This window comes from Cherax quadricarinatus, chromosome 5 (genome assembly GCF_038502225.1).
Source record: "Cherax quadricarinatus isolate ZL_2023a chromosome 5, ASM3850222v1, whole genome shotgun sequence".
Taxonomy (NCBI): domain Eukaryota; kingdom Metazoa; phylum Arthropoda; class Malacostraca; order Decapoda; family Parastacidae; genus Cherax; species Cherax quadricarinatus.
This window is the reverse complement of record NC_091296.1, coordinates 77301989-77328461: the sequence shown is the minus strand read 5'-3', so window position 1 is coordinate 77328461 and position 26473 is coordinate 77301989. Positions and strand designations below refer to the sequence as shown.

Sequence of the window (26473 nt, the reverse complement as noted above, 5' to 3'; positions counted from 1 at the left end):
TGGAAAGCATATAAATCTATAGGGGAAGGAAAGAGGGGTAGGGGTCGTCCTCGAAAGGGTTGGAAAGAGGGGGTAAAGGAGGTTTTGTGGGTGAGGGGCTTGGACTTCCAGCAAGCGTGCATGAGCGTGTTAGATAGGAGTGAATGGAGACGAATGATACTTGGGACCTGACGATCTGTTGGAGTGTGAGCAGGGTAATATTTAGTGAAGGGATTCAGGGAAACCGGTTATTTTCATATAGTCGGACTTGAGTCCTGGAAATGGGAAGTACAATGCCTGCACTTTAAAGGAGGGGTTTGGGATATTGGCAGTTTGGAGGGATATGTTGTGTATCTCTATACGTATATGCTTCTAAACTGTTGTATTCTGAGCACCTCTGCAAAAGCAGTGATAATGTGTGTGTGTGGTGAAAGTGTTGAATGATGATGAAAGTATTTTCTTTTTGGGGATTTTCTTTCTTTTTTTTGGGTCACCCTGCCTCGGTGGGAGACGACCGACTTGTTGAAAAAAAAAAAAAAAAGAATTTGTTAAAGCCTGAATTATAAATATTATTATTCCCCTATTATATTTTCATCATATGCATTGAAATTTTATGTATATGGTACATATGGTAATAATCATAATAATAATAATGATGATGATGATGATAATTGGGAGCAAGGTGTTAGTAACCCCTTCTCTTGAATAAATTACTAAATTTAAAAAGAAAAACTTTTCTTTCTTTTTCGGTTACCCTGCCTGGGTGGGATAAGGCCAGTTTCTTGAAATAAAAAAAATATTACGAGTGGGGATATCTGCAGTTTGGAGGGTTATCTGAATTGTCCTATCTACGTGCCTCTGGCAAAACAGTGATAGCATGAATAACAGTGAAAGTGTTTCTTTTTTTAGGTCACCCTGCCTTGGTGGAAGGTGGCCAATGTGTTAAAAAAAAAAAACAGATATAGGGGTATTTCTATTATGGTAATTATTAGTTTGGACACTGGAATTTTAGATTTTGCTGGCTAGGATTGATCCTAAGGTCCTGGAGAAATCATTTAGTTTATTAGGCTCAGCAAGCTGGATGGGATGTTACACAAATATTCCGTTCTTATGAGGCTGCTCTCATTGCTACCAGGCATGGTAAGAATCAGCTTCACTCTTTGCGTGACTGTCTTGCTAAACAAGTTCTGCCCCCTTTCTTCCATTTTCTGAAACCCAGCCCACTGGGCACTCCCTTTCCTGACCGTGCCCGTCTCCTTCTTCAACAGCTCATCTTTTCTACAAAGTCTCAGGTTGAAGATGCCTTCTTTACTCTCCGTCAGTGTCAACGTGCTCTTCTCGCTTCTCTTCCACAAGATCTCTGTAACCTTCTCTCTACCATTGCTTTTGACACTGCTCGCCTGAATTCCCAAATTCATTCCTCTAAACTACGGAATAAACTTCAACGTCTCATCTCAGATAGCCCTTGGTCTAAATTCTCCCTTACTGACTGTGTTACTAACCTGTCTTCTGTCTCACTCTCTCAATATGAGCTTGAGCTTCTTGGTTTTGGTCTTTCCTTTGCCACTTCACCTACCTCTCGTGCTGGTATTGCCCTGATTAGCTGTTTTGATTCTTTTCATCAGTCTCACTCTCATAATCTTCCTGACTTGTCCACCTTTTGTGGCACACTCCTTCCTGCTCTTGATAGTCTGTTTTCAAAGAACCACCACCTTCTGCACAGTTACCAACTTGCCCTTTCTTCTCTTAAATCCAATACCAACATTGTCATACTATCTTCTGACAAAGGTAATTCGGTAGTTATCCTTGATCGCAAGGATTACCTCCGTAAAGCTGATGTCTTGCTCTCTGACTCACGTACCTACACTCCTCTCATTTCCAACCCTCTTGATCGCATTAAGAGAACTTTTAACAAAAAATTAGGACTCTGTCCGACCTCTGTCCTCCTGACTTAGACTTTGTTCAACGTTTTCGTGTCATCTGTCCCTCTCTGCTCTATTTCTATGGCCTTCCCAAAACCCATAAACCTGATATTCCCCTATGTCCTATCATATCCTCTAGAGGTTCTGTCTCTCATTCTCTTGCTTCTTGGCTTGGTACTTTTTCTCCTGCCCACCTCCGTCACTCTCAAAACTTCATTGAACGGGTTCGCTCTCTCCCGACCTGTAAGATGCTTAGTCTTGACGTTGAGTCCCTCTTCACCAATGTCCCTCTTGATGATGTCCTTGATTTTCTTAGAGAAGGCCAATGAAGGGTTTCTTCATCTCACTATACCTACTTATGTCTTTCCTGATCTTATCTGCCTCTGTGTGGACTCTAATTCCTTTTCCTTCCAAGGGAAATATTATTCTCAAACCTTCAGTGTCGCTATGGGCTCTCCTCTCTCTCCTGTCCTTGCTAATCTTTACATGGAATACTTCGAGACGGTTCTTCCTACTATCGATGTGCGCCCTTCACTCTGGCTCCACTATGTTGATGACATCTTTGCTCTGTGGCCTTATGACTCTTGTTTCTTCCAACCATTTCTTGATGCTCTTAATAATCTTGCCCCTTCCATTAAGTTTAAAGATGAATGGGAATCTAATTCCTTGCTTCCTTTTCTTGATGTTCATGTCCACCGCTCAGATACAGCTTTTGCCTTTTCCATTTACCGCAAGCCTATGCACAGTGGCATGTACATTCACCACTTTTCTTATCATGCTTCCTCTGTCAAGAAAAGTGTTCTTATTTCCCTCTTTCTCCGTGCTCTCTGCATATGTGATCCTCAGTTCCTTCAATCAGAAATTTCTACTCTTCATAATTCATTTTCTCATCTTGGCTACCCTTCCCATTTCACAGACTCTGCCTTCTCACGTGCTAAATGTAATTTCTTCTCTCCCAAACTCTCTACTCCTTGGAACTCTTCTGTCCTCTGTCTTCCCTACATTTCTGGTCTTTCTAATCTCAACAACTCTCTCCATTCCTTAGACATCAAACTTACTTTCCGCCAGACTAACACTCTTCGCACTAATCTCGTTCATACCCTCCTCCCTCTACAGATGCTCCTGGTGTCTACTCTATTTCTTATTCCTCCTGTCCTCTTCAATACTTTGGAGAAACTGGTCTATCTCTTTCTGACAGACTTAAGGAGCACAAAAAATAGTGTTAGGCTTGCCAACACTAATAATGCTCTTTTCTGCCATGTCAGAGATCACAGCCATCCTACTGACTGGTCTTCTGCTAAAACTGTCTTCCCTACTTCCAACTTTAACAGTCACTGTCTGGTTGAATCCTCCCTACTACACAACTTTCCTTGTATGAATCTTAGTCCCGGCTTCATCTCTGTAGATGCCTTCCTCTCCCACTGCATTGTAAAATGCTCCAAACTTCAGAACACTCAAAGACCTAACCTAATTCCTCCTTTTTTTCTTCTTCTCCCTCTTCCCCTTTCCTTCTTCCTTTTTTTCCTTTGGGTTGTCTTTCTTCTGCCCTGTGTATTTGTTCCTTCTTTATTTACTTATTTATTTGTTTTCCCCCCCTCTGTGTTCTTGCTCTTACCCTCTGTGGGAACCAGCTCCCTTGCAGTGCTCCTCTTTCTTAGTAGTATTTGATTGGCCCCTCCTACTCTTACTACCTCCCCACTACTACTTCCTTCTACCTCCACTACTACCACTACCACCTCCTACCTATATATACCCATCCTCCTCTCCTTCTCGTTAGTGTGACTTTGTAAATGGTCCAAGTCGGGCCAAAACGTCATCATAAGCTCCTCTCTTCTATGTGTGGGTTATTTGTGTATCGTTCCAGTCATGGTATTGTGCCTTTTTTTGCTATTTATGGATGGGATGTTCATTTGGTTTGGTTAGAACAATCTCTCTGGTTTTGGTTAATTTTTCAGAGCCTATGACTTGTTAGTGTTTTTCCAGGCCTTTTTTATATCCCCTTTTATTTCATTAAACCAGCTGGTAGCTAGTATAACTACATTGGTTTGATGGGCAGTAGCTGGTCATGTTAAGCAGAACTTCAGCCTGCACCACTGTGTTTTCATACTGATCTTTCAGTACTTTTCCATGTAAATCTGTTTTACATGCTATGTCAATGGACACAGTATGATGTTTACTTTAATACCTGGTGTTTCAATGACTCAACAGACTCGCTGGCTGCCAGACCAGTAATAACTTCCACAGGTTCTTCTTGTTTCACTTCAAGTTTTACACTAGGAGGTCGCCCTCGTCCTCTTCCTCGACGCCCTCGACGAACACGTCCTCCACCACCTGCCGGTAAACAAGATATTTAAATTCAAAGATTAAAAGTGTCTGTGTATCATATTTATGTTACTGTATATATATATATATATACAGTATATTAAACATATCAAGCTATTATACTACAACAGTTACAAAAATTGAAGAAAAGAGAGGGATAAGCAGATTGTGTTTAGTTGAATTTCAAGAAAAATTCCAACAGAATTACTCATGAGAGACTACTCTGGAATCTACAAAACAAAGAATGAATAAAAAGCCGATTATTACAGTGGATGACAGATTGTGTGTTTGAGAGGAAAATGCAAAAGCTGATATCACCAGTGCAGTGCTGTAAGAACAGTACATGCCTAGACTGTTTAAAAAATATATGTAAATAGCTCGTCAGAATGAATAAAAACTTATATGAATATGTTTGCTGATGGTGCCAAGTTTCTGTATATATAATAAGTGATAACAATGACTAAATCCTTACAAGAAGACTTGGATAGGTTGAGGAAGTCAGGTGACTGATGGAATTTAATCAAATACAACTATAAAAAACATACGAAAAAACACTGCAAAGTTGCTGTTTTAATCAAAAAATCATGATTTCAGTTTTTTTCTCTCATTATACACAGTGTGCTGCAGGATCTGTTTTATGTGGTGCACACATACCACATAGATGTATTCTCTCATATCTAGGCCCAAATGTACCACTCACAGTTTATCAGAGTGAGCTGAGCTCATGGCGTAGATCTACGGTTTGGACACTCACCATAAAGCCGTAGATCTACGGGACGGACCCTGAAAGGGTTAATGTGGCCAAGGACCACATAATGGAAGTGATGAGAAAGCAAAATGATTCACATGAAAAATATAGTGTGATAAAATATTAGAAGTATCAGACAATGAGAAGGACCTAAAAGTCATCACTGACAAAAGATTGTCCCTAGAAGAATATGTTAATTAAATCACGTGAAATCCATGTGCTAGAGAAACTCATTTTTTTTTTTTAGGTCACCCTGCCTTGGTGGGATATGGCCTGTTTGTTGAAAAAAATAAAATCCATGTGCTACACAAGCCAACTTTAAAACAAACTTTGGATTTATGTATGGGGAAATGATAAAATAAACGTTCACAAAATGTTACCAAAATTAGAATACACATTAGTGGTATAGTGTCCATACCCACAAAAACATGCAAAACAATCTAGAAAAAGATCAAGGCGAGTCACAAAATGGCCACCAAAATTAAAACCATTCACAGGAGAACTAGAAGCCATAGATGTAATCTGAAGAACAACACGAGTCAAATGGATAATTACAGTGGAACCTCAAAAATCGAACTGCTCCCAACACGACCAATTATGTAAGTGTATTTTTGCAAGTGCTTTTATAAGTGTATTTTTGAGGGTCTGAAATGGACTAATCTAATTTACATTATTCCTGATGGGAATAAATTCATTCGGTAAAGGCACTCGAACAGCCTTCTGGACCGAAGAAAGTTCGATATTTGAGGTTCCACTGTATTATGAAGTAAATCTTTATAAACTGGTAGAACCGAGAAAAGTGAAACTTACAACTAATGAAAATTAAATTACTGTATATGATACAGTAGATTAAATATAGAAGATATAACACAACAAGCATAACTCTATTCATGTAACTGTAAACAGATAATTATAAGATGTATCCTTCACATTCATATTCTGAATGTTAAAGCGTGCTGGGCGATGGCTAATACTACTACAGTAGTATTACTGCTTCTCTTCCAATGCTTCCCCTTTTTCTTCTTTCTTCTCCTACTCCTCCTTTCTTTGAATAAAAACATCATGCAATGAGAAAAATAAATAATTATGAAGAACTAATGGATTGGGTGGGAAAATTGTGTATAGTGTTGAAGGTGAGATGAGGAAAAATTTAGTTAAAATGATGTCATTACAGATGACATGTTAACATACCCACTCCCTCTCTCTCTTGAGTGCTCCACTGCCTGCTTCCTCCCACAATATTATTCATGTTTTTGACATTTGCATTGTTTTCTAAGATTGAAACCACATAAATACTTAAGTCCTAAGCATAAGGTGGCAACCAGTAGGTCTATGAAACTGTATTTAGATTTAATCAGAAAATGCATTTTCACGTGGTTTCAGTTGGGAAGAAAATATTTAATACAGAGATATTCAAGATACTCTACATTTGAACTGGCTTGCATTTCCTATCTTATTAGGGATATCACACACAGACTAACCTGATCCCATATACACCTTGAAATCCTTATCATCTTTAGTAAGAGTAGAGGCTTCTAAGTTGAGGGAGTCTTCTTCCAGCACACTGTCTACACTCTCCTCAAGACAATCCTGTTTCACCAAGGCCAAGGTCCTCATGTACTTGTTAGTTACCACCTGAGTGATAAAACATATCATTTATACTTTCATGCATTTTTTTAGCTTAATGATCAAAATATAAAAGAGAATAGGCTAACCCAAAAAGTTCTTGGGGATCATCATGTTTTAATTTTTTTTTAACACACCAGTTGTCTCCTACTGAGGTAGGGTGATCTGAAAAAAGAAGCACTTTCACCAGCATTCACTCTATCACTGTCTTGCTACAAGTATGCCAATACTACAGTTTAAAAGCTCCTCTATATTAAAAATATACTCACCCACCCTTCAGAGTGCAGTCACTGTATTTCCCTCCTCCAGGACTTGAGTCTGGCTAAATGGTTTCTCTGAAAACTTTCACAAGTGTTACCTTGTTCACACTCCAACAGTTTGTCAAGTCCCAAAAACCCTTTGCCTCAACTCACTCCCATCTTACATGCCTGCTAGATGTCCAAGCCCCCTCGCACACAACACCTCATTTACCCCCTCCCCTAACCTTTCCTAGGACAACCCCTATCCCCCAATCCCTCCAGTAGAGATTTATACACCCTCCAAGTCATCCTACTTTGCTCCATCCTCTTGAAATGTGCAAACCTCCTCAACAACCCTCTCCTCAGCCCTCTGAATAACACTCTTACTAACCTTGCATCTCCTAATCTCCAAGCTATGAATTCTCTACATAATATTTACATCACACATTACCCCTAGATACTACAACTCCACTGCCTCTACCTTATTGTAACATTCACAACCTATGTTTTGATTACTTTGCATGAAATACAGCTACATCTTATTGATTTCCAGGCAGTTATAACTGGAAACTCTAGTTTAAATGAAGACTTCACTGCTTCCAACCTTCACTCATTCAACATGATGCAAAATAAACCATTTATCTGTCTGGGCTATTTTCCATTTATTTCACTGTAATTATGAAGTGATATTCAATCAGAAGAATAATCATGCTTAACCTTACTCTTTCCTGTATTCACCTTTAATTTTCTTCTTTTGCACACCCTACCAAATTCATCCACCAATCTCTGCAACTTCTCTTCAGAATCTCCCAAGAGCACAGTGTCATCAGCAAAGAGCAGCTGTGACAACTCCCACTTTGTGTGTGATTCTTTATCTTTTAACTCCACGCCTCTTGCCAAGACCCTCGCATTTACTTCTCTTACAACCCCATCTATAAATATATTAAACAACCACGGTGACATCACACATCCTTGTCTAAGGCCTACTTTTACTGGGAAAAAATTCCCCTCTTTCCTACATACTCTAACTTGAGCCTCACTATCCTCGTAAAAACTCTTCACTGCTTTCAGTAACCTACCTCCTACACCATACACTTGCAACATCTGCCACATTGCCCCCCTATCCACCCTGTCATACGCCTTTTCCAAATCCATAAATGCCACAAAGACCTCTTTAGCCTTATCTAAATACTGTTCACTTATATGTTTCACTGTAAACACCTGGTCCACACACCCCCTACCTTTCCTAAAGCCTCCTTGTTCATCTGCTATCCTATTCTCCGTCTTACTCTTAATTCTTTCAATTATAACTCTACCATACACTTTACCAGGTACACTCAACAGACTTATCCCCCTATAATTTTTGCACTCTCTTTTATCCCCTTTGCCTTTATACAAAGGAACTATGCATGCTCTCTGCCAATTCCTAGGTACCTTACCCTCTTCCATACATTTATTAAATAATTGCACCAACCACTCCAAAACTATATCCCCACCTGCTTTTAACATTTCTATCTTTATCCCATCAATCCCGGCTGCCTTACCCCCTTTCATTTTACCTACTGCCTCACGAACTTCCCCCACACTCACAACTGACTCTTCACTGTAATTATGAAGTGATATTCAATCAGAAGAATAATCATGCTTTTTTTTTTTTTTGCACATTAATAACTGTGAGAAAGATGACAGAGGTTTAAAAAGATGATATGAAGACAATAGGTTTAAAGAGTACTGGAAAATCAGGAAAAGCCAGAAGTATCTCTTGAAGCTTACATTAACCAAATATTATAGTGTTTTTTATGTATAATCAGCAAAATACTACAATTACATAATGTGAGTTTTTTGACAAATCAAAACTACCATGACATAATATAAATAACAAAAAAGGCACAATACCGTGACTGGAACGATACACAAATAACCCGCACATAAAAGAGAGAAGCTTACGACGACGTTTCGGTCCGATTTGGACCATGGTCCAAGTCGGACCGAAACATCGTCGTAAGCTTCTCTCTTTTATGTGCGGGTTATTTGTGTAACATAATATAATTTTGAGTAACTGTGTAATTATATACAGTATTTTATATTTTATATACAGTATTTTATATATGCATATTGTTAACATATGGTATAACTAATTAGCCAGAGGGGCAAATTATGCTCCACTATTCAACAGGAGGCCTATTAACTAAAAATCAAATTAACCAGAAAATGAGGTGCTACTGAAAAATATTGTAAAATAGTAATTAAGGAAGAGAAATATCAGTGGCTAACAGAAACACTTGAGGTAGTTAGCTGGTAGCAATATTACTTTTATAAGTGAATGTAAAGTGTAGAAAAGATACAAGTTTATTTTTGCAACCACCATGTAGCTATATACGTAAAAATGTACTACCCTAGACATTTATAAATTTATAGTACAATTGTTTCACTTGCCTGCTTCATGTTCATAAGCTGACCCTCTAAAGAGTCTATGTCATCGATGAGTTTGAAGCACTTTTTACATACAATACTTGAGTGGGCAACCAAAGCACTAAGGTCCTGGTTGACGATGGTACTCAGCACAGTGTGGACCTGCAGCTGACGATGTGATGTCTTTGCCTGTTATGACAAATTCTTTTAGCATAAGCAAAACAAAGGATTGCAAACTCTTGAAATGAAAGTTGAGTTTGTATTTTAGAAAATATAACTCTTCACGTAGGTGTAGCTGATGCCACTATTATATGTTTGATACAATATTATTGAAAAAATTTAAAAAATGCTGAAGTGAAGTTTGCAAATGAAAGAAATTTTATATCAAACTGTTTCCATATGAGTAAAATTACTCTTGCAGTTTTATGTAAATAAAATGTCAAGAATACCAGGTTTCATGCATGATTTTTTTATTTGGATTAACCTGAGGGATTAACCCAGTCACTGTCTCCCACATAGATCTATATTACTGAAGCTAGTGTTTACCTGGAGTTTACCTGGAGAGAGTTCCGGGGGTCAATGCCCCCGTGGCCCGGTCCGTGACCAGGCCTCCTGGTGGATCAGAGCCTGATCAACCAGGCTGTTACTGCTGGCTGCACGCAAACCAACGTACGAGCCACAGCCCGGCTGGTCAGGAACCGACTTTAGGTGCCTGTCCAGTTCCAGCTTGAAGACTGCCAGGGGTCTGTTGGTAATCCCTCTTATGTATGCTGGGAGGCAGTTGAACAGTCTCGGGCCCCTGACACTTATTGTATGGTCTCTTAACGTGCTAGTGACACTCCTGCTTTTCATTGGGGGGATGTTGCATCGTCTGCCAAGTCTTTTGCTTTCATAGTGAGTGATTTTCGTGTGCAAGTTCAGTACTAGTCCCTCTAGGATTTTCCAGGTGTATATAATCATGTATCTCTCCCGTCTGCGTTCCAGGGAATACAGGTTTAGGAACCTCAAGCGCTCCCAGTAATTGAGGTGTTTTATCTCCGTTATGCATGCCGTGAAGGTTCTCTGTACATTTTCTAGGTCAGCAATTTCACCCGCCTTGAAAGGTGCTGTTAGTGTGCAGCAATATTCCAGCCTAGATAGAACAAGTGACCTGAAGAGTGTCATCATGGGCTTGGCCTCCCTAGTTTTGAAGGTTCTCATTATCCATCCTGTCATTTTTCTAGCAGATGCGATTGATACAATGTTATGGTCCTTGAAGGTGAGATCCTCCGACATGATCACTCCCAGGTCTTTGACAAGATCGTTCGGATCCCCGGACCATAACCCAAGAAAGTCAGTGCGTCATCGAGGACTGTCTAACTTATTTCCATTGGGGTCCTTAATCTTGTCCCCCAGGATGCGACCCACACCAGTCGACTAACACCCAGGTACCTATTTGCTGCTAGGTGAACAGGACTAAGGAAACGTGTCGAAATGTTTCCACCCGCCGGGAATCGAACCCGGGCCCTCCGTGTGTGAAGCGGGAGCTTTAGCCACCAGGTGTTTCACTCTATTTTGTGGCCAGAATTTGTTTTGTACTCTGATGAAGATTTAATTTCCTCGAGCTTACCATATCTGAGTAATTGAAATTTCTCATCGTTGAACTTCATATTGTTTTCTGCAGCCCACTGAAAGATTTGGTTGATGTCCCCCTGGAGCCTTGCAGTGTCTGCAATGGAAGACACTGTCATGCAGATTCGGGTGTCATCTGCAAAGGAAGACATGGTGCTGTGGCTGACATCCTTGTCTATGTCAGATATGAGGATGAGGAACAAGATGGGAGCGAGTACTGTGCCTTGTGGAACAGAGCTTTTCACCGTAGCTGCCTCGGACTTTACTCTGTTGACTACTACTCTCTGTGTTCTGTTAGTGAGGAAATTATAGATCCATCGACTGACTTTTCCTGTTATACCTTTAGCATGCATTTTGTGCGCTATTACGCCATGGTCACACTTGTCGAAGGCTTTTGCAAAGTCTGCATATATTACATCTGCATTCTTTTTGTCTTCTAGTGCATCTAGGACCTTGTCGTAGTGATCCAATAGTTGGGAAAGACAGGAGCGACCTGTTCTAAACCCATGTTGCCCTGGGTTGTGTAACTGATGGGTTTCTAGATGGGTGGTGATCTTGCTTCTTAGGACCCTTTCAAAGATTTTTATGATATGGGATGTTAGTGCTATTGGTCTGTAGTTTTTTGCTGTTGCTTTACTGCCCCCTTTGTGGAGTGGGGCTATGTCTGTTGTTTTTAGTAACTGTGGGACGACCCCCGTGTCCATGCTCCCTCTCCATAGGATGGTAAAGGCTCGTGATAGGGGCTTCTTGCAGTTCTTGATGAACACGGAGTTCCACGAGTCTGGCCCTGGGGCAGAGTGCATGGGCATGTCATTTATCGCCTGTTCGAAGTCATTTGGCGTCAGGATAACATCGGATAGGCTTGTGTTAACCAAATTCTTTGGCTCTCTCATAAAAAATCATTTTGATCTTCGACTCTCAGTCTGGTTAGCGACTTGTTAAAAACTGAGTCATATTGGGACTTGAGTAGCTCACTCATTTCCTTGCTGTCATCTGTGTAGGACCCATCTTGTTTAAGTAGGGGCCCAGTACTGGACGTTGTTCTCGACTTTGATTTGGCATAGGAGAAGAAATACTTCGGGTTTCTTTCGATTTCATTTATGGCTTTTAGTTCTTCCCGCAATTCCTGACTCCTATAAGATTCCTTTAGCTTAGGTTCGATGCTTGCTATTTCTCTGACCAGTGTCTCCCTACGCATTTCAGATATATTGACCTCTTTTAGCCGCTCTGTTATTCTTTTCTGTCGCCTGTAAAGGGAGCACCTGTCTCTTTCTATTTTACATCTACTCCTCCTTTTTCTTAGAGGAATAAGCCTTGTGCATACATCGAGTGCCACCAAGTTAATCTGTTCTAGGCATAAGTTGGGGTCTATGTTGCTTAGTATATCTTCCCAGCTTATATCGGTTAGGACTTGGTTTACTTGGTCCCACTTTATGTTTTTGTTATTGAAGTTGAATTTGGTGAATGCACCTTCGTGACTAATCTCATTATGTCGGTCTGGGGCTCCGCGCATACATGTCTGAACCTCAATTATGTTGTGATCTGAGTATGGACCCCCGGTTAACGATTTTAATCCGTGCAAGAGGGCTCATCGTTATGCGAAATAATCGTTATGCGAATGAATTTTCCCCATAAGAAATAATGGAAATAAAATTAATCCGTGCAAGACGCCCAAAAGTATGAAAAAAATTTTTTTTTACCACATGAAATGTTAATTTTAATACACACAAACTGAAAAAGGCATGCACAATTACATGACACTTACTTTTATTGAAGATCTGGTGATGATTGATGGGATGGGAGGAGGGGAGAGCATTATCTTCTTACTGTTTAGAAGGGGAATCCCCTTCCATTAGGACTTGAGGTAGCAAGTCCTTTTCTGGGGTTACTTCCCTTCTTCTTTTAATGCCACTAGGACCAGCTTGAGAGTCACTGGACCTCTGTCGCACAACAAATCTGTACCTCCCGTTCCTTCAAGACTTTCCTAAAATGGGCCATAACATTGTCATTGAAATAGTCACCAGCACGGCTTGCAACAGCTGTGTCAGGGTGATTTTCATCTATAAAGGTTTGCAGTTCAACCCACTGTGCACACATTTCCTTAATCTTTGAAGTAGGCACAATGGATTCCACAACTGGCATAGGCTTCTCAGGGTTAGCCCCAAACCCTTCAAAATCTTTCTTAATTTCCATACTAATTCTCACCCTTTTTACCACAGGGTTGGCACTAGAAGCTTTCTTGGGGCCCATGGTCACTTATTTTCCAGAAACAGCACCGAAAACACTGTAATAATACGAAATATTCCGAGTGTATGCTTGGATGTTACCGCGGAGGCTGGCTGGTAAACAATGGGACGGCCGGCACATGTGAGGGCACATTGGACGCGTCTCGGACGAAAATCGGTAAGCGGGTTTTTAATCGGTATGCGCGGCAAAAATTTTGCGATAAAAGTAATCGGTATGCGGAAAAATCGCTATGTGATGCCATCGTTATGCGGGGGTCCACTGTATATTGTTTTTGATATGGTGACATTTCTTATCAGATCACCATTTTTAGTGAAGATGAGGTCTAGTGTATTCTCCAGTCTAGTAGGCTCTATTATTTGCTGGTTTAAATTGAATTTTGTGCAGAGATTTAAAAGCTCGTGTGAGTGTGAGTTTTCATAAGAGCTGCCTCCTGGTGTTATTACTGCAACAATATTATTTGCTATATTCCTCCATTTTAGGTGCCTTAAGTTGAAATCCCCCAGGAGCAAGATGTTGGGTGCAGGAGCTGGAAGATTTTCCAGACAGTGGTCAATTTTTAGCAGCTGTTCCTGGAATTGCTGGGATGTTGCATCCGGAGGCTTGTAGACTACCACAATGACTAGGTTTTGGTTCTCAATCTTTACTGCTAAAACTTCCACTACATCATTTGAGGCATTAAGCAGTTCTGTGCAAACAAGTGACTCTGCAATGTACAGGCCAACCCCCCCCCCCCCTTTTGCCTGTTCACTCTGTCATATCTGTATAGGTGTCACTCACATAAATCTATATTTTAAGCACAGTGCCCCCAAATATGCTGTGAGCAGTAAAGTTTGGCCTAGATATGAATAAATGGGTCTGTACAGTGGGTATGCACAGAATAAAAAAAATCCTGCCCCACACAGTTCATGATGGGGAAGGCGAACTTCTGATCTTATGTTTGGTTTAAAATAGAAACTTTGAGGTGATTTCTACTTTTAATGGTTTATTGGCTATTTCTCAGTATCAGTTGATAGAATGGAAAACATAATAGTGAAATAGAGTCAATTTTGGTCAATTTGATATTCAATCAGCTTGAAATACACACAAACTGGCAAAAATATTTGATTTTTGAAAATTTTCCTGAGGAAGAGTACCCTGTCCTCCTAGTTCTGTTTTGTGTGTTTTTATTATGTCTGCTAATCATTCTTCGTTATATTTGTTAACCAAGACATAGGGTAAAACACTGATTTTTTTGTGTCATGGTGGATTCAAAATGGAAAGCAAGTGTTATATAAGAGAGGCCTAGAGATGTGATTAATAGAATGCCTACAGTATTTATATTTACTATGTTTTTAAATTGGAATTTGTTGAATTAAGCCACCATGTCCAACTTATTTCCACTGGGGTCTTTGATCCTCTTCTTCAGGATGTGACCCACAGAAGTTGACCAACACCCATATACCTTCTTATTGCTAGGTGAAGAAGCAACAGGTGTGCTCAGTGAGGAAGCAACAGGGTTGCTAAGTGAATAGAGGTAATAGGTCTAAGGTAATGTACCCAACATTGCAACTGGTGCTGTAGGGATTGAAGGACTGAATGCAGATTCTTCATATGAGAGGTAAAGGTGCTACCTCAAAGACACACTTGTTGGTAGTGAGATAATGAATACAATACATTGTGAATAAAACAATCATCATCTCTGCCTGTTAATTAACAGTTAAAGAATTACTGTAACTGCTTCAGAAAGTACTGTACCTAGAAGACAGCAAAGCCAATACTTTGTGCCTTGCTACAAAATAATCCATGATATATGTATATTTTCATATAGTCGGACTTGAGTCCTGGAAATGGGAAGTACAATGCCTGCACTTTAAAGGAGGGGTTTGGGATATTGGCAGTTTGGAGGGATATGTTGTGTATCTTTATATGTGTATGCTTCTAAACTGTTGTATTCTGAGCACCTCTGCAAAAACAGTGATAATGTGTGAGTGTGGTGAAAGTGTTGAATGATGATGAAAGTATTTTCTTTTTGGGGATTTTCTTTCTTTTTTGGGTCATCCTGCCTCAGTGGGAGACAGCTGACTTGTTGAAAAAAAAAAAAAAAATATGTATATATTTTCCATGGAGAAGTGGAACAGAATTCTACCTCTGTAAGCCATGCGTGTCGTAAGAGGCGACTAAAATGATGGGAGCAAGGGGCTAGTAACCCTTCTCCTGTATACATTACTAAAATTAAAAAAGAGAAACTTTTGCTTTTCTTTTTGGGCCACCCTGCTTTGGTGGGATATGGCCAATTTGTTGAAAGAAGAAAGATATGTATATATTTATATACTCAGCTCTAATAGGCTACAAGAAACATTACTACACTCTTCTAACAAATTTTACAAGTCCATCATCAGAAAATCATTACTGGCATATTAGCAAATAGATAAAAGAAACTTAAATGTATAAATGCAGCAGTCAATGACTATCACATTAAAGTTTCATTATAAAACATGCAAGAAAAGAAAATAGTCATGAATAGCATTTTAATGAAGAAAATTACAATCCTGAAATTACTGCTAAATTTTCATTCAGCAAGATTTTATTTTATAAATTTAAAGTAAGAGAAAATAATTTTTTTGAAGTACTGTACTGCTATATAAAACTACACACTATTAACACTAGTTACAAATCTCCCACATTTTACATGGTAAAGGAACACAGTTTCACCCATCCATATGTTACTTTTTAGCAGCTTTAACTGAATGTGCTGTGGGTTTCCCCACACCTTATTTAGTAAAACCAATGTTAAAAACAATTAACCATGCCCTTATGAAACAATGCAATATGAGAGAGGTATAATCTACAGGCTGATAATTATTCATTATGGAAATAAATACCCATATTAATACTGCACCATATATGACAGATGATAATTTACCTTATCAGAGAAGACCTCCATGGCACCCCTTGCAGACACTCCCAGTTTGGCATTGCAGACCAAGCAGTGTGGACTATTCTGCAAGGGACTTCGCTGGAGTTTGGCAACTGACTGGTTTTGATCTGCTGCTTGTAGATGATGATGGTGGTGGTGGTGGTGGTGATGATGGTGCAGGTGAGTGTGATGCCTCTCATCATGCTCTGCTGTGTTCCTCTCTAGCTATTGATAAAAAAAAATGATCTTGAAATGAAAATTCTACACTTTTGTTACCATGTATGTTAATGTGTTTGGGAAATGTGTTGTCCAAAAAAGATAATGAAATGGATTTGAAGCAGTAGCTGTAAGAATAACATTTTCAGCCTAAACAATGCAACAGTGCAATATAAACAAGAAGCTGCAAAAGTTTGCAGAGAAGTTTAAATGAGTATTACGGAGTACTGTATTAAAAAATTATATATGCAATAACGCTCCATATATAATGTCATTTACTGTGTAGTACGTATACTGAAAGCGGATGTGTATTATTCCCTGCAAGTGAACGCATTTTATTCCTGTCAGTCAGGCAATGGCCAGGACAGGAGCAGAGGAGAGGTGTGCTTAGTTCAGTACATGTAGGAAGGCAGCTGGGTGAAGTCATTATGGGTTGGCATAAGTGTGAGTAGGTGGTTTGGTAAGTATTTTAGTGTATACTACAGGTGTTTGTGTTTAAGTGCTCTCATGTTTATTTGTAAGGCCCTAGTATGCAGAGGCCTGGTTACCAGGTGGATAAAGATTAATAGTTACCTGGTGGATGAAAAATGGAGTACAGTCCTATACTTACCTGATGAAAAGGAAAAAAGTAACATAATTACCTGGTGGGCAGTGAGGATATGGACATTGGGTTGATTCTTATTATCATCCAGGGATGACGTGTCCACCAAGGTGATCATCTGGGATCCCTCTTCACCCAGGGGTGACACATCCAGTGTCAGCCCATCCATATTCTGTATACAAATGCATATATACATACAGGATACACATATACAGTATGTGCATAAAATTAATAACTCACAAAAGGAAAATAAATTCAAATGTGAAATGGCTGAATACTCAAAACAAAATATCTGTACTGACTTACACAAATATGACATTTTAATGATAAATCTTTACAAATTATTTTCAGACAATAAAGACCTTTTGTACCATACACTTAATAATGACCTGGGAAAAAATAGATAGTCTGAGTGGAGGGAATGAAGGAATATATATACATGTATGTATGTATAAATAACAAAAGACAATACCGTGACTAGAACAATGCACAAATAACCCGCACATAGGAGAGAGGAACTTACGATGATGTTTCAGTCTGACTTGGACCATTTACAAAGTCACACAAACAGAAAGGAGAGAAGAAAGCAGTACATATAGGCCAGCAAACAGGGACGGGACAAGAGAGGTAGTAGGAAAGGAAGTAGAGAGGAAATGGTAGAGGCAGTAGTAGTAATAGTGGAGTCAAAAACCAAGCAAGAGGAGCATTGCAGGAGAGCTAGGGGCCCACAAAGGGTAGGAACAAAAACACACGGGAGGAAACAGTGTTAGTGTGACTTTGTAAATGGTCCAAGTCAGACCAAAATGTTGTCGGAAGCTCCTATGTTTGGGTTATTTGTGTAATACTGTACATGTATATATATATGCTTTGGTGTTTCATGCACTGTTGGAGTGTTTTCATGGAAATATCATAATTAAAAGGAGTCCAGGGAACTGAACAGTAGAAGATATGTAGTGCTTTGGAGGCAAATATGGATTGAGTGATGGTGAATGTGGTTTTTCTTTGAATCACCCTTCCTGAAAACTCGGATATAACATTGCTAATTTTCCTTATGTATACTATTTATATATTATTTTTTCTCGTATAATTTACCTTTCTTATAAAGTATATCTTCAGATTTAACCATTACTGTATAATGGTGATGTCAATACCAAAATTAGAATTACCATATAAACTTTCAATATATGTACCATATAATTACGTGTAATTATATTAATCACTATGTGTAATTACTGTACATTACATATGCAAAACTTTCAACATATGTATTTTGAGATTCTATGATCGTGAGTTCTATCCCCGTCTGTGGTACAGTTTACATGTATTTTAGTTATTATATAATCAATATATTATACTATACATACAGTGGAACCTCAAAAACCGAACTTAATCTGTTCCAGGAGCTAGTTCTAAATTCGAAAAGTCTGAAATTCGAAGCAATATTTCCCATAAGAAATAATGGAAATACAATTAATCCGTTCCAGAAACCCATAAATATTCACACAAAAAATACATTTTATAGAGATTAATTACAGTTTTACATACAACAAATACTATAGTTTTTAATTATGTATTACCTGGAGTTTACCTGGAGAGAGTTTCGGGGGTCAACGCCCCCGCGGCCCGGTCTGTGACCAGGCCTCCTGGTGGATCAGCGCCTGATCAACCAGGCTGTTGCTGCTGGCTGCACGCAAACCAACGTACGAGCCACAGCCCGGCTGATCAGGAACTGACTTTAGGTGCTTGTCCAGTGCCAGCTTGAAGACTGCCAGGGGTCTGTTGGTAATCCCCCTTATGTGTGCTGGGAGGCAGTTGAACAGTCTCGGGCCCCTGACACTTATTGTATGGTCTCTTAACGTGCTAGTGACACCCCTGCTTTTCATTGGGGGGATGGTGCATCGTCTGCCAAGTCTTTTGCTTTCGTAATACATATAAAATAACATTTTTACTTGCCTTTATTGAAGATTGGTGATGGCATCTGGAAGATAGGGAGGAGGAGAGAGGGAGTTGGGGTTAGTGTTTGGAAGGAGAATCCCCCTCCGTGAGGACTTCAGGTAAAGCCCTCTCTGGGGTTACTTCCCTTCTCTGTCTTTTAATGCCACTAGGACCAGCTTGAGAGTCACTGGACCCCTGTCTCACAAAATAACTGTCCACAGTCCTCTGTTTCTGGCGCCTCTTTAACATTTCCCTAAAATGGGACATGGTTCTGTCACTGAACTTGTTGCAAAGACGGCTTGTTTCAGCTTGCTCAGGGTGGTACTTCTGCACAAACATTTAGACATCATTCCACTTGGTACAAATCTCCTTAATCTTTGAAGAAGGCACCTCATCCACTCCCTATATTAACACCTTTCGCAACATCAGCTTCCTTGATTTGTTCTTTCTTTGACAGGATAGAACCGATGGTCAACTTGTTTTTCCCATACATCTTGGCAAGCTCAACAAGTCTCACACCACTCTCATACTTTTGTATTATTTCCTTCTTCACATCTATGGTGTTTCTCACTTTCTTTTCCACAGGGTTACCACTAGCAAGTTTCTTTGGGCCCATGGCAGCTTATTTCACAGTCCCACAAGCACTAAACACAACGAAATAATCGTAAAATGCGTGAATGAGAGCGCTGGTTAGTGTTCACTCAAGCATAAACAAAGCTAGACTGCTCATGGCGCCTGCGCGGGGACGTGGACAGAGCGGGCGGCAGACAGGTCCCGTACCCGGCGGTCCGAAAATAGGGGCGCGTTCAATAATAGGGACACAGTTTGTCTGAAAAAATGGTCCTATTTTCGAAACGTTAGATATGTGATACATTCGATTTTTGAGGTTGCACTGTACATACAATACAATCATGATTACTCTATTACTTTAATATAGTACAGTATTTCAAATTATCTTCAGTAATGTAGAATCACTATACAATACAGCATATGATTTTCTAATAAGCTATAATTATTAATAAGTATTGTGTATAATCATTAACTATAATTGTCTAAAATTCATTCTCATTACTGAATTATCTAAACTTAATTATCATAAAAGTATAATTATTATTCATAACACTTGTCTAGATTCATAGTCTCTTATCATATAAAAGAACTAGAATGTTACATGCTGTATTTAACTTTAAGACATTACTGAAGGTAACCAAATGTCAAATATCAAAATTTGAAAACATCCAAAATATCCAAAATCACTCTGAGTTTGCAGTTAGCAACAAAACAGTCCAGCATACTATTAACAGTCACAGAAAATTATTAAACACTAATGGATTATTCAGCACCATGTAATCCAGCATACTATAGGTGCTAGGTAACTCCTGTACTGTGTTGTGAATCTTGCACAAATCTATTTGTTCAGTACACAAGAGATGAGGATCCTTACTACATTTTTTTTAACACAACAACCATCTCCCATCTAGGTAGAGTGACTTGAAAAAGAAGAGACACTTTCACAATCACTCATTACTGTCTTGCCAGAGGCATGCCTCTCCTACAATTCAGAAACTCCTCCAAACTGCAATATTCTCACCCCTCCTTCAGAATGAAGGCACTGTACTTTTCACATCCAGGACTCAAGCCTGAATCCTTAATAAATTTACCTTGCTCACACTCCAACAGCACATTAAGACATAAGTACCACTTGCCTCCATTCACTTTTATCTAGCACGCTCGCACACGCTTATTATTATTATTATTATTATTATAATTATAATCACAGGTAAATAATAAACCCACATAGGTTATGCAGCACCTGAAGAATGGGAAGCGATAAACCCATCAATTTAGGGCTGTATGTAAAAACATCTCATCGTCCAAACTTAACTATACCAACACATACTAAATCATTCAACCAGTATGAAACTAATCAAGAAATCACAAAAAAACTTAGGGCAGCTAGTTCTATGTAAAATATTAATACATGCTTAAAATTGTACTGTTGTAACTTTGTAAACTGTACTAACTGTAATGCTTTTTTTTACTACTTCTCTAGTATAATTTTATTAGTTATAATACTTTGGCTAGCACTCTATTGTAATAATGAATAATTAAAACTTACCACTCCATAACCTATCTAATTTTAAGTAGTCTGTAAGTGCTGATTAGTCTGCCCAAAATATTCAGGAATGTTAGTGGCTTTCTTTGTACTTAACAGTTTTTGAAATGTCAATCACACATTGTAAGCTTTGCACAGAAATAAAAATTTGTATTAGTATAGGGGTTATACATTATTATTATAATTATGGGGGAGCACTAAATCCATAGGATTATACAGAGCATGTGCGGGGGGGATGCAAGGTATTCAGGCTCAATTCAGGGAACTGGAGCACAAATCCAATTCCCTAAATCAAGAGCTCCTCATCAGCATCAAGGAACCTCCCTTGAGGGGATAGGGGTTATGCAACACCTGCAGAAAGGGAGACAGGTTTAGAGGGGAAGACAGGTCTACTTCCCTGAATCAAAAGCCCCTCACTGACATCAAGCCACCTTCCTTAATACAGCCATTGTAGAAAATTAAGTAATTAATAATAATACGAGTAATAATTATTTCAAATCATTGTACGAAAATATAAAATAATTTGTAAACCCCTAGTATGCACAACATTTCAGGCAAACAGACTAGTACTACACTACATAGTATTTTCTTAAAAGTCTAGTATGAAGTATTGAGAGAATGCTAAAAAATAATTTAGGTACAAGTTGTAATAGGTAGAGTGGTACTACAGTGATTTATGAAATTACAGTACATGTTATCTGAAGGTTATCATGTTTAAAACCTTTTAATATTACACATGTTTAACTAATAAAAGCAATATCATTATTATAATAAAAAAGAAGCACTAAACCTACAAGGGACATACAGCACAGCATTAAAAGCAATAAATGTTCAAAGGATCTGTTACTGAAACTAAAATTGCAGGTATTTTAGTATTTATTTACTCTCTCCTCAAATTGCCTTGATGGTGGCAAAGTGCTCTTTATCTGCTCTTCCCTTCCTTGGACTGAACCTGATTGCCTCACGTTACCTATACATGTACAGTGTAATACCCCTATGGATCTAGTACTTTTCTGATTGTTAAAAAATATTCAGCCTCTGTATCTCCCACCATCAAGCCACCAAGTTGCTGCCTATGTTAAAGCTAAAACCCCAATGTAAATGACCACACCGATTTTGTGTCATCCAAAGTTAATCCAAATTCAAATTCAAAGTTTATTCTCTATAAGGATTACAATGCTGAGTTTACAGAATTTGGTTATTGTGTGGTTTACATGTAGTAGAATAATGATTACAGAGTGTACCACTAGAACACCTAGCATGGCTAGGCATTTCGGGAAGACTTAGTTTAAATCTTAATTTTAAAATATTACAAATTATGAGGTAAGTTGGTATTATGGCTAAGTGACTAAATACTAGTTTGTGAGTTTAGCAATGTGAATGCTTTTGTTTTGGCACAGTACATAGTTTCAGTATTGGAGTATCACAGGATTCATTATTTTAAGATTGAGATTAATATTTCTGTTTATGGTCAAATGGGTGAGTGAGTGTAAGTGTGAACCACCAGGTGGTATTCGTGTAGTTAGTTGACGGGGTGTATCAGGGAGATAAGATGTTTTCTAATGGTAGTTTTGAAGGTGATGAATGTGTCTGCAGTTCTAGAGTTCTCAGGTAGGGTGTTCCAGATTTTAGGGCCTTTGACATACATTGAATTTTTGTAAAGGTTTAGTCGGACACGGGGAATGTCATAGAGATGTTTGTGTCTGGTGTTATGCCTGTGGGTTCTGTCACAACTATCAAGAAAGTGTTTTAGGTCAAGGTTGATATTGGAGTTTAAGGTCCTGTAGATGTAGATTGCACAGTAGTAAGTGTGGATGTACTGAACAGGGAGTAGTTTAGATCTATGAAGAGTGGGGGGGGGGGTGTTGCCAGGGATGGGATTTAGTGATTATTCTTACTGCAGCTTTTTGTTGGGTTATTATTGGCTTTAGGTGTGTTGCTGCAGTTGATCCCCAAGCACAAATAGCATAGGTGAGGTATGGATAAATAAGTGAGTGGTATAGTGTGAGAAGGGCATTTTGCAGCGCGTAGTATCGTATCTTGGAGAGGATCCCAACCGTTTTGGATACTTTTTTGGTTATGTGTTGGATATGGGTACTGAAATTCAGGTTGTTGTCAAGGTATAGGCCTAGGAATTTGCCCTCATTATGTCTGGTAATTAGAGTGTTGTCGATCTTAATGTTAATTTGTGCATCTCCTGCTCTGCTACCAAACATAATATAGTAGGTTTTGTCAGTGTTAAGCGTAAGTTTATTGGCTGTCATCCAAGTCGATATTCTGATCAGCTCCTTGTTAACAATGGTGTTGAGGGTGGCAAGATTAGGGTGAGAGATGACATAAGTCGTGTCGTCAGCAAAGAGAATGGGTTTCAGGTGTTGGGATACGTTTGGAAGATCATTGATGTATATGAGGGAGAGCAGGGGACCAAGGACACTTCCCTGCGGAACTCCAGTATCAAGTGGCCGTGTTGTTGATGCTGTGTCTTTAATGGTGACATACTGATACCTATTAGTAAGGTAAGATTTGAAATAAGCAAGCGCATGGCCTCTTATACCGTAATGGTCAAGTTTGTGGAGTAGGATGTCATGGTCTACTGTGTCAAAAGCTTTTCTTAGGTCAATAAAAATTCCTAGTGGATATTCCTTATTTTCCAATGCTGTGTAAAGCAGATCTAGCATTTTTATGATTGCATCATTAGTGCTTTTATTTTTCCTGAATCCAAATTGGCAGGGGTTGAGTATGTTTTGTTCCATTATAAATGAATACAGTCTCCTGTGCACGAGTTTCTCAAAGATTTTGGATAGCAATGGTAAGTTTGATATTGGCCTATAGTTGTTTAAGTCTGTAGGGTCACCACCTTTATGTATTGGTGTAACCCTTGCCATCTTGAGTAGTTTCGGGAAGGTGCTAGTTTCTAGTGACTTGTTAAAAAGCAATGAAATAGCATGCAAAAGGACATGGGCCGCTCGCTTGTACAGTAATGGTGGGACATGAGACAGATTCCCTGAGTTATTTTTAAGTGACTTTATAATCTCGGTGACTTCCGTGGGCTCAGTTGGTGCAAGATAGAAGGAATTTGGGAAATTCCCATCTAGGTAGTCCCCGGCATGGGCATTGGTATGTGGGATTTTATTGGCGAGATTAGATCCTATGGTTGAGAAGAAGTCGTTTATCTTGTTAGCTGTGTCAGTGGGATGTAGTGGTGTTTCATTAGGTTTAGTTAGGACAATATTCTTGGTTTTTTTCAGTTTGTGGGTCCCTAGAATCTGAGAGAGTGTTTTCCAGGTCTTTTTTATATCTCCTCTAGTGTCTGTGAATCTACTGGAGTAGTATAGTTGTTTGGCATTTTTTATTATTTCGGTGAGAACTGATGAATAGTTGTTTAAGAATATCTTTGTGTATTAAGCCCTGTCTATATTGCTTTTCATATTGGTGTTTCTTGTCAATGGATTTCAGAATGGTGCTGGTTAGCCATGGGCAACCAAGCCGTTTGTTTGTGATCTGTTTCGTTTTTATAGGACAATGTTTGTTGTATAATCTAAGTAATTTGTTAAGAAAAATGTCTGTCCAGTCATCAATACCATTGGCTTGGAGAATTCTGTAGGCCAGTCAACAGTCTCTAGGTCAGATGTGAACTTCCTTATTGAGGCCTCATAAAACCTTTGCCTACATCTAAATTATTAAGAAAACTTTGTAGTTCCTAAAAACTAGACCAAGTTTTAGCCCGAAACATTGTGCATCCTACAAGCTTTCTGATTACTGTAAATTTTTTAAGACAACAACTGGAAATGAAAAAATCAAAGACCTAAATTTAAATCTGTTAGCTCATACAAACACAGTACAAATTTATACCATTGTAAAAGCCTGTACCGTCCCTGAAAACTGGGCTCCTTGCTTAAGGGAGATGAAATTTACACTGACAACAAGGAAATTAATGAAATGATGAAGCCATAATATAATTTTGTGTTCAGTGAGCCATTCATCAATCCAAACAATGACATTTCATATGAGTTTTGAGCTCCTGTTAAATATTCTGTTTTACATGGTGCCATGACCAGCTGTCACTCATGACACTAACATGACAATTTGTCAAAATTACATTATTAGAAGTTTATTGTGTGCCTGGTTATCAGATAGTGAGTGATGATGCCTCCATCACCACTCCCATACTATCTACCATTATTATTACTCCTTCATTATCTCCTCCCTTAGCATCTACCTTCCCTCACTATCCATGCTCATTATCCTTTCTGCTTTATTCACTTCCACATTTCCACCTCCACTTCCACATTTCTGCCTCATCCACTCCCATGTTCCTGCCTCATCCACACCCACGTTTCTGCCTCATCCATTCCCATGTTTCTGCTTCACCCACACCCAAGTTTCTGCCTCATCCACACCCACGTTTCTGCCTCATCCACACCCACGTTTCTGCTTCATCCACACCCACGTTTCTGCTTAATCCACACCCACGTTTCTGCCTCATCCACACCCACGTTTTTGCTTCATCCACACCCACGTTTCTGCTTCATCCACACCCACGTTTCTGCCTCATCCACACCCACGTTTCTGCCTCATCCACACCCACTTTTCTGCTTCATCCACACCCACGTTTCTGCCTCATCCACACCCACGTTTCTGCCTCATCCACACCCACGTTTCTGCCTCATCCACTCCCATGTTTCTGCCTCATCCACACCCACGTTTTTGCTTCATCCACACCCACGTTTCTGCTTCATCCACACCCGTTTCTGCCTCACCCACACCCACGTTTCTGCCTCATCCACACCCACTTTTCTGCTTCATCCACACCCACGTTTCTGCCTCATCCACACCCACGTTTCTGCCTCATCCACACCCACGTTTCTGCCTCATCCACACCCACGTTTCTGCCTCATCCACTCCCATGTTTCTGCCTCATCCATTCCCGTTTCTGCCTCAACTCCCACATTTCTGCTTCATCCACTCCCACGTTTCCGCCTCATCCAGCTTGCCAGTGCCAGGCTTCCTTAACGAGGTGATTAAGACGGGGTAATGAGTGTTAGTGAGACAAGTGGTAGTGTAAGTGCGTTGGAGTTTGAATGTGATTATAAGCGAGTGTATGAGTATGAATAAATGCGAGTGTATTGAGTAAGTGCGAGTGCACGAGGAAGAGTGTAAGAGTACGAGCATGAGTTAGAGTGTAAGTGCTAGTGTGAGTGCATGAGTGTGAGTGTATGAGTGTGTGTGGCTGCCCTGGCAGCCACGTCGGTGCAGTTGCCAGCCATCACAGCCACACAGGAATGCCAACATGGAGGCACCTCCCGAGGACTGGGCCATGGCGGTCCTCGCGGCCGTTTCGTTTTCCCTCGGGCCGGGGGGCGGTTCACTGGCACGGGTAATAACAGCCGGGGGCACTACCTTACCTGAGCGGGGCGGGAGGGCGGCCACACTGCTACATGAGAGGGGAAGAGATGAGGCGAAGGCTGCCAGACTATGGCGGAGAGGCTGGCGGGCTTGATGCAGACGGTCGCCTGCGGTGTCACATTTCCATCACACCACCACCACACATCACTAACACATCTCTCCTTAACTGAATACCCGAGGTATGGAAAAATTATACC

At 39.7% G+C, this 26473-nt stretch overlaps 2 protein-coding genes across 3 annotated transcripts in view; one reads left to right on the top strand and one right to left on the bottom strand.

Moving 5' to 3' along the window:
- Nucleotides 1-81: 81 nt before the first annotated feature.
- LOC128685090 (uncharacterized) lies at nt 82-26462 on the bottom strand. The gene is made up of 6 exons (XM_070104450.1): nt 26276-26462; nt 16860-16991; nt 16009-16227; nt 9273-9437; nt 6453-6606; nt 82-4232 (listed from the first exon to the last, which is right to left on the bottom strand). Exons 2-6 carry the CDS (start codon nt 16986-16988, stop codon nt 4075-4077), a joined length of 825 nt encoding a protein of 274 aa, XP_069960551.1. The 5' UTR covers nt 16989-16991; nt 26276-26462; the 3' UTR covers nt 82-4074.
- GABPI (zinc finger DHHC-type palmitoyltransferase GABPI) overlaps nt 26034-26473 on the top strand; it is a 52625-nt gene continuing 52185 nt past the window's right edge. The window contains exon 1 of one of the 2 annotated variants that reach the window (XM_053771592.2): nt 26034-26052. The gene's annotated coding sequence lies outside the window, so the exon portion shown is untranslated. Of the gene's footprint in view, nt 26053-26315; nt 26456-26473 lie in introns of those variants that run through there. The other variant, XM_053771591.2, reaches the window with a different exon arrangement.

What these genes read in the sequence shown, in the direction of transcription:
- LOC128685090 (XM_070104450.1), bottom strand. Translation starts at nt 16,988, where the DNA reads ATGGATGGGCTGACACTGGATGTGTCACCCCTGGGTGAAGAGGGATCC. An exon ending in ATATCCTCACTGCCCACCAG is followed by an intron (nt 16,228 to 16,859) that starts GTAATTATGTTA and finishes TTTTATCAATAG; the next exon opens with CTAGAGAGGAACACAGCAGA. An exon ending in TGGAGGTCTTCTCTGATAAG is followed by an intron (nt 9,438 to 16,008) that starts GTAAATTATCAT and finishes TTGTCATAACAG; the next exon opens with GCAAAGACATCACATCGTCA.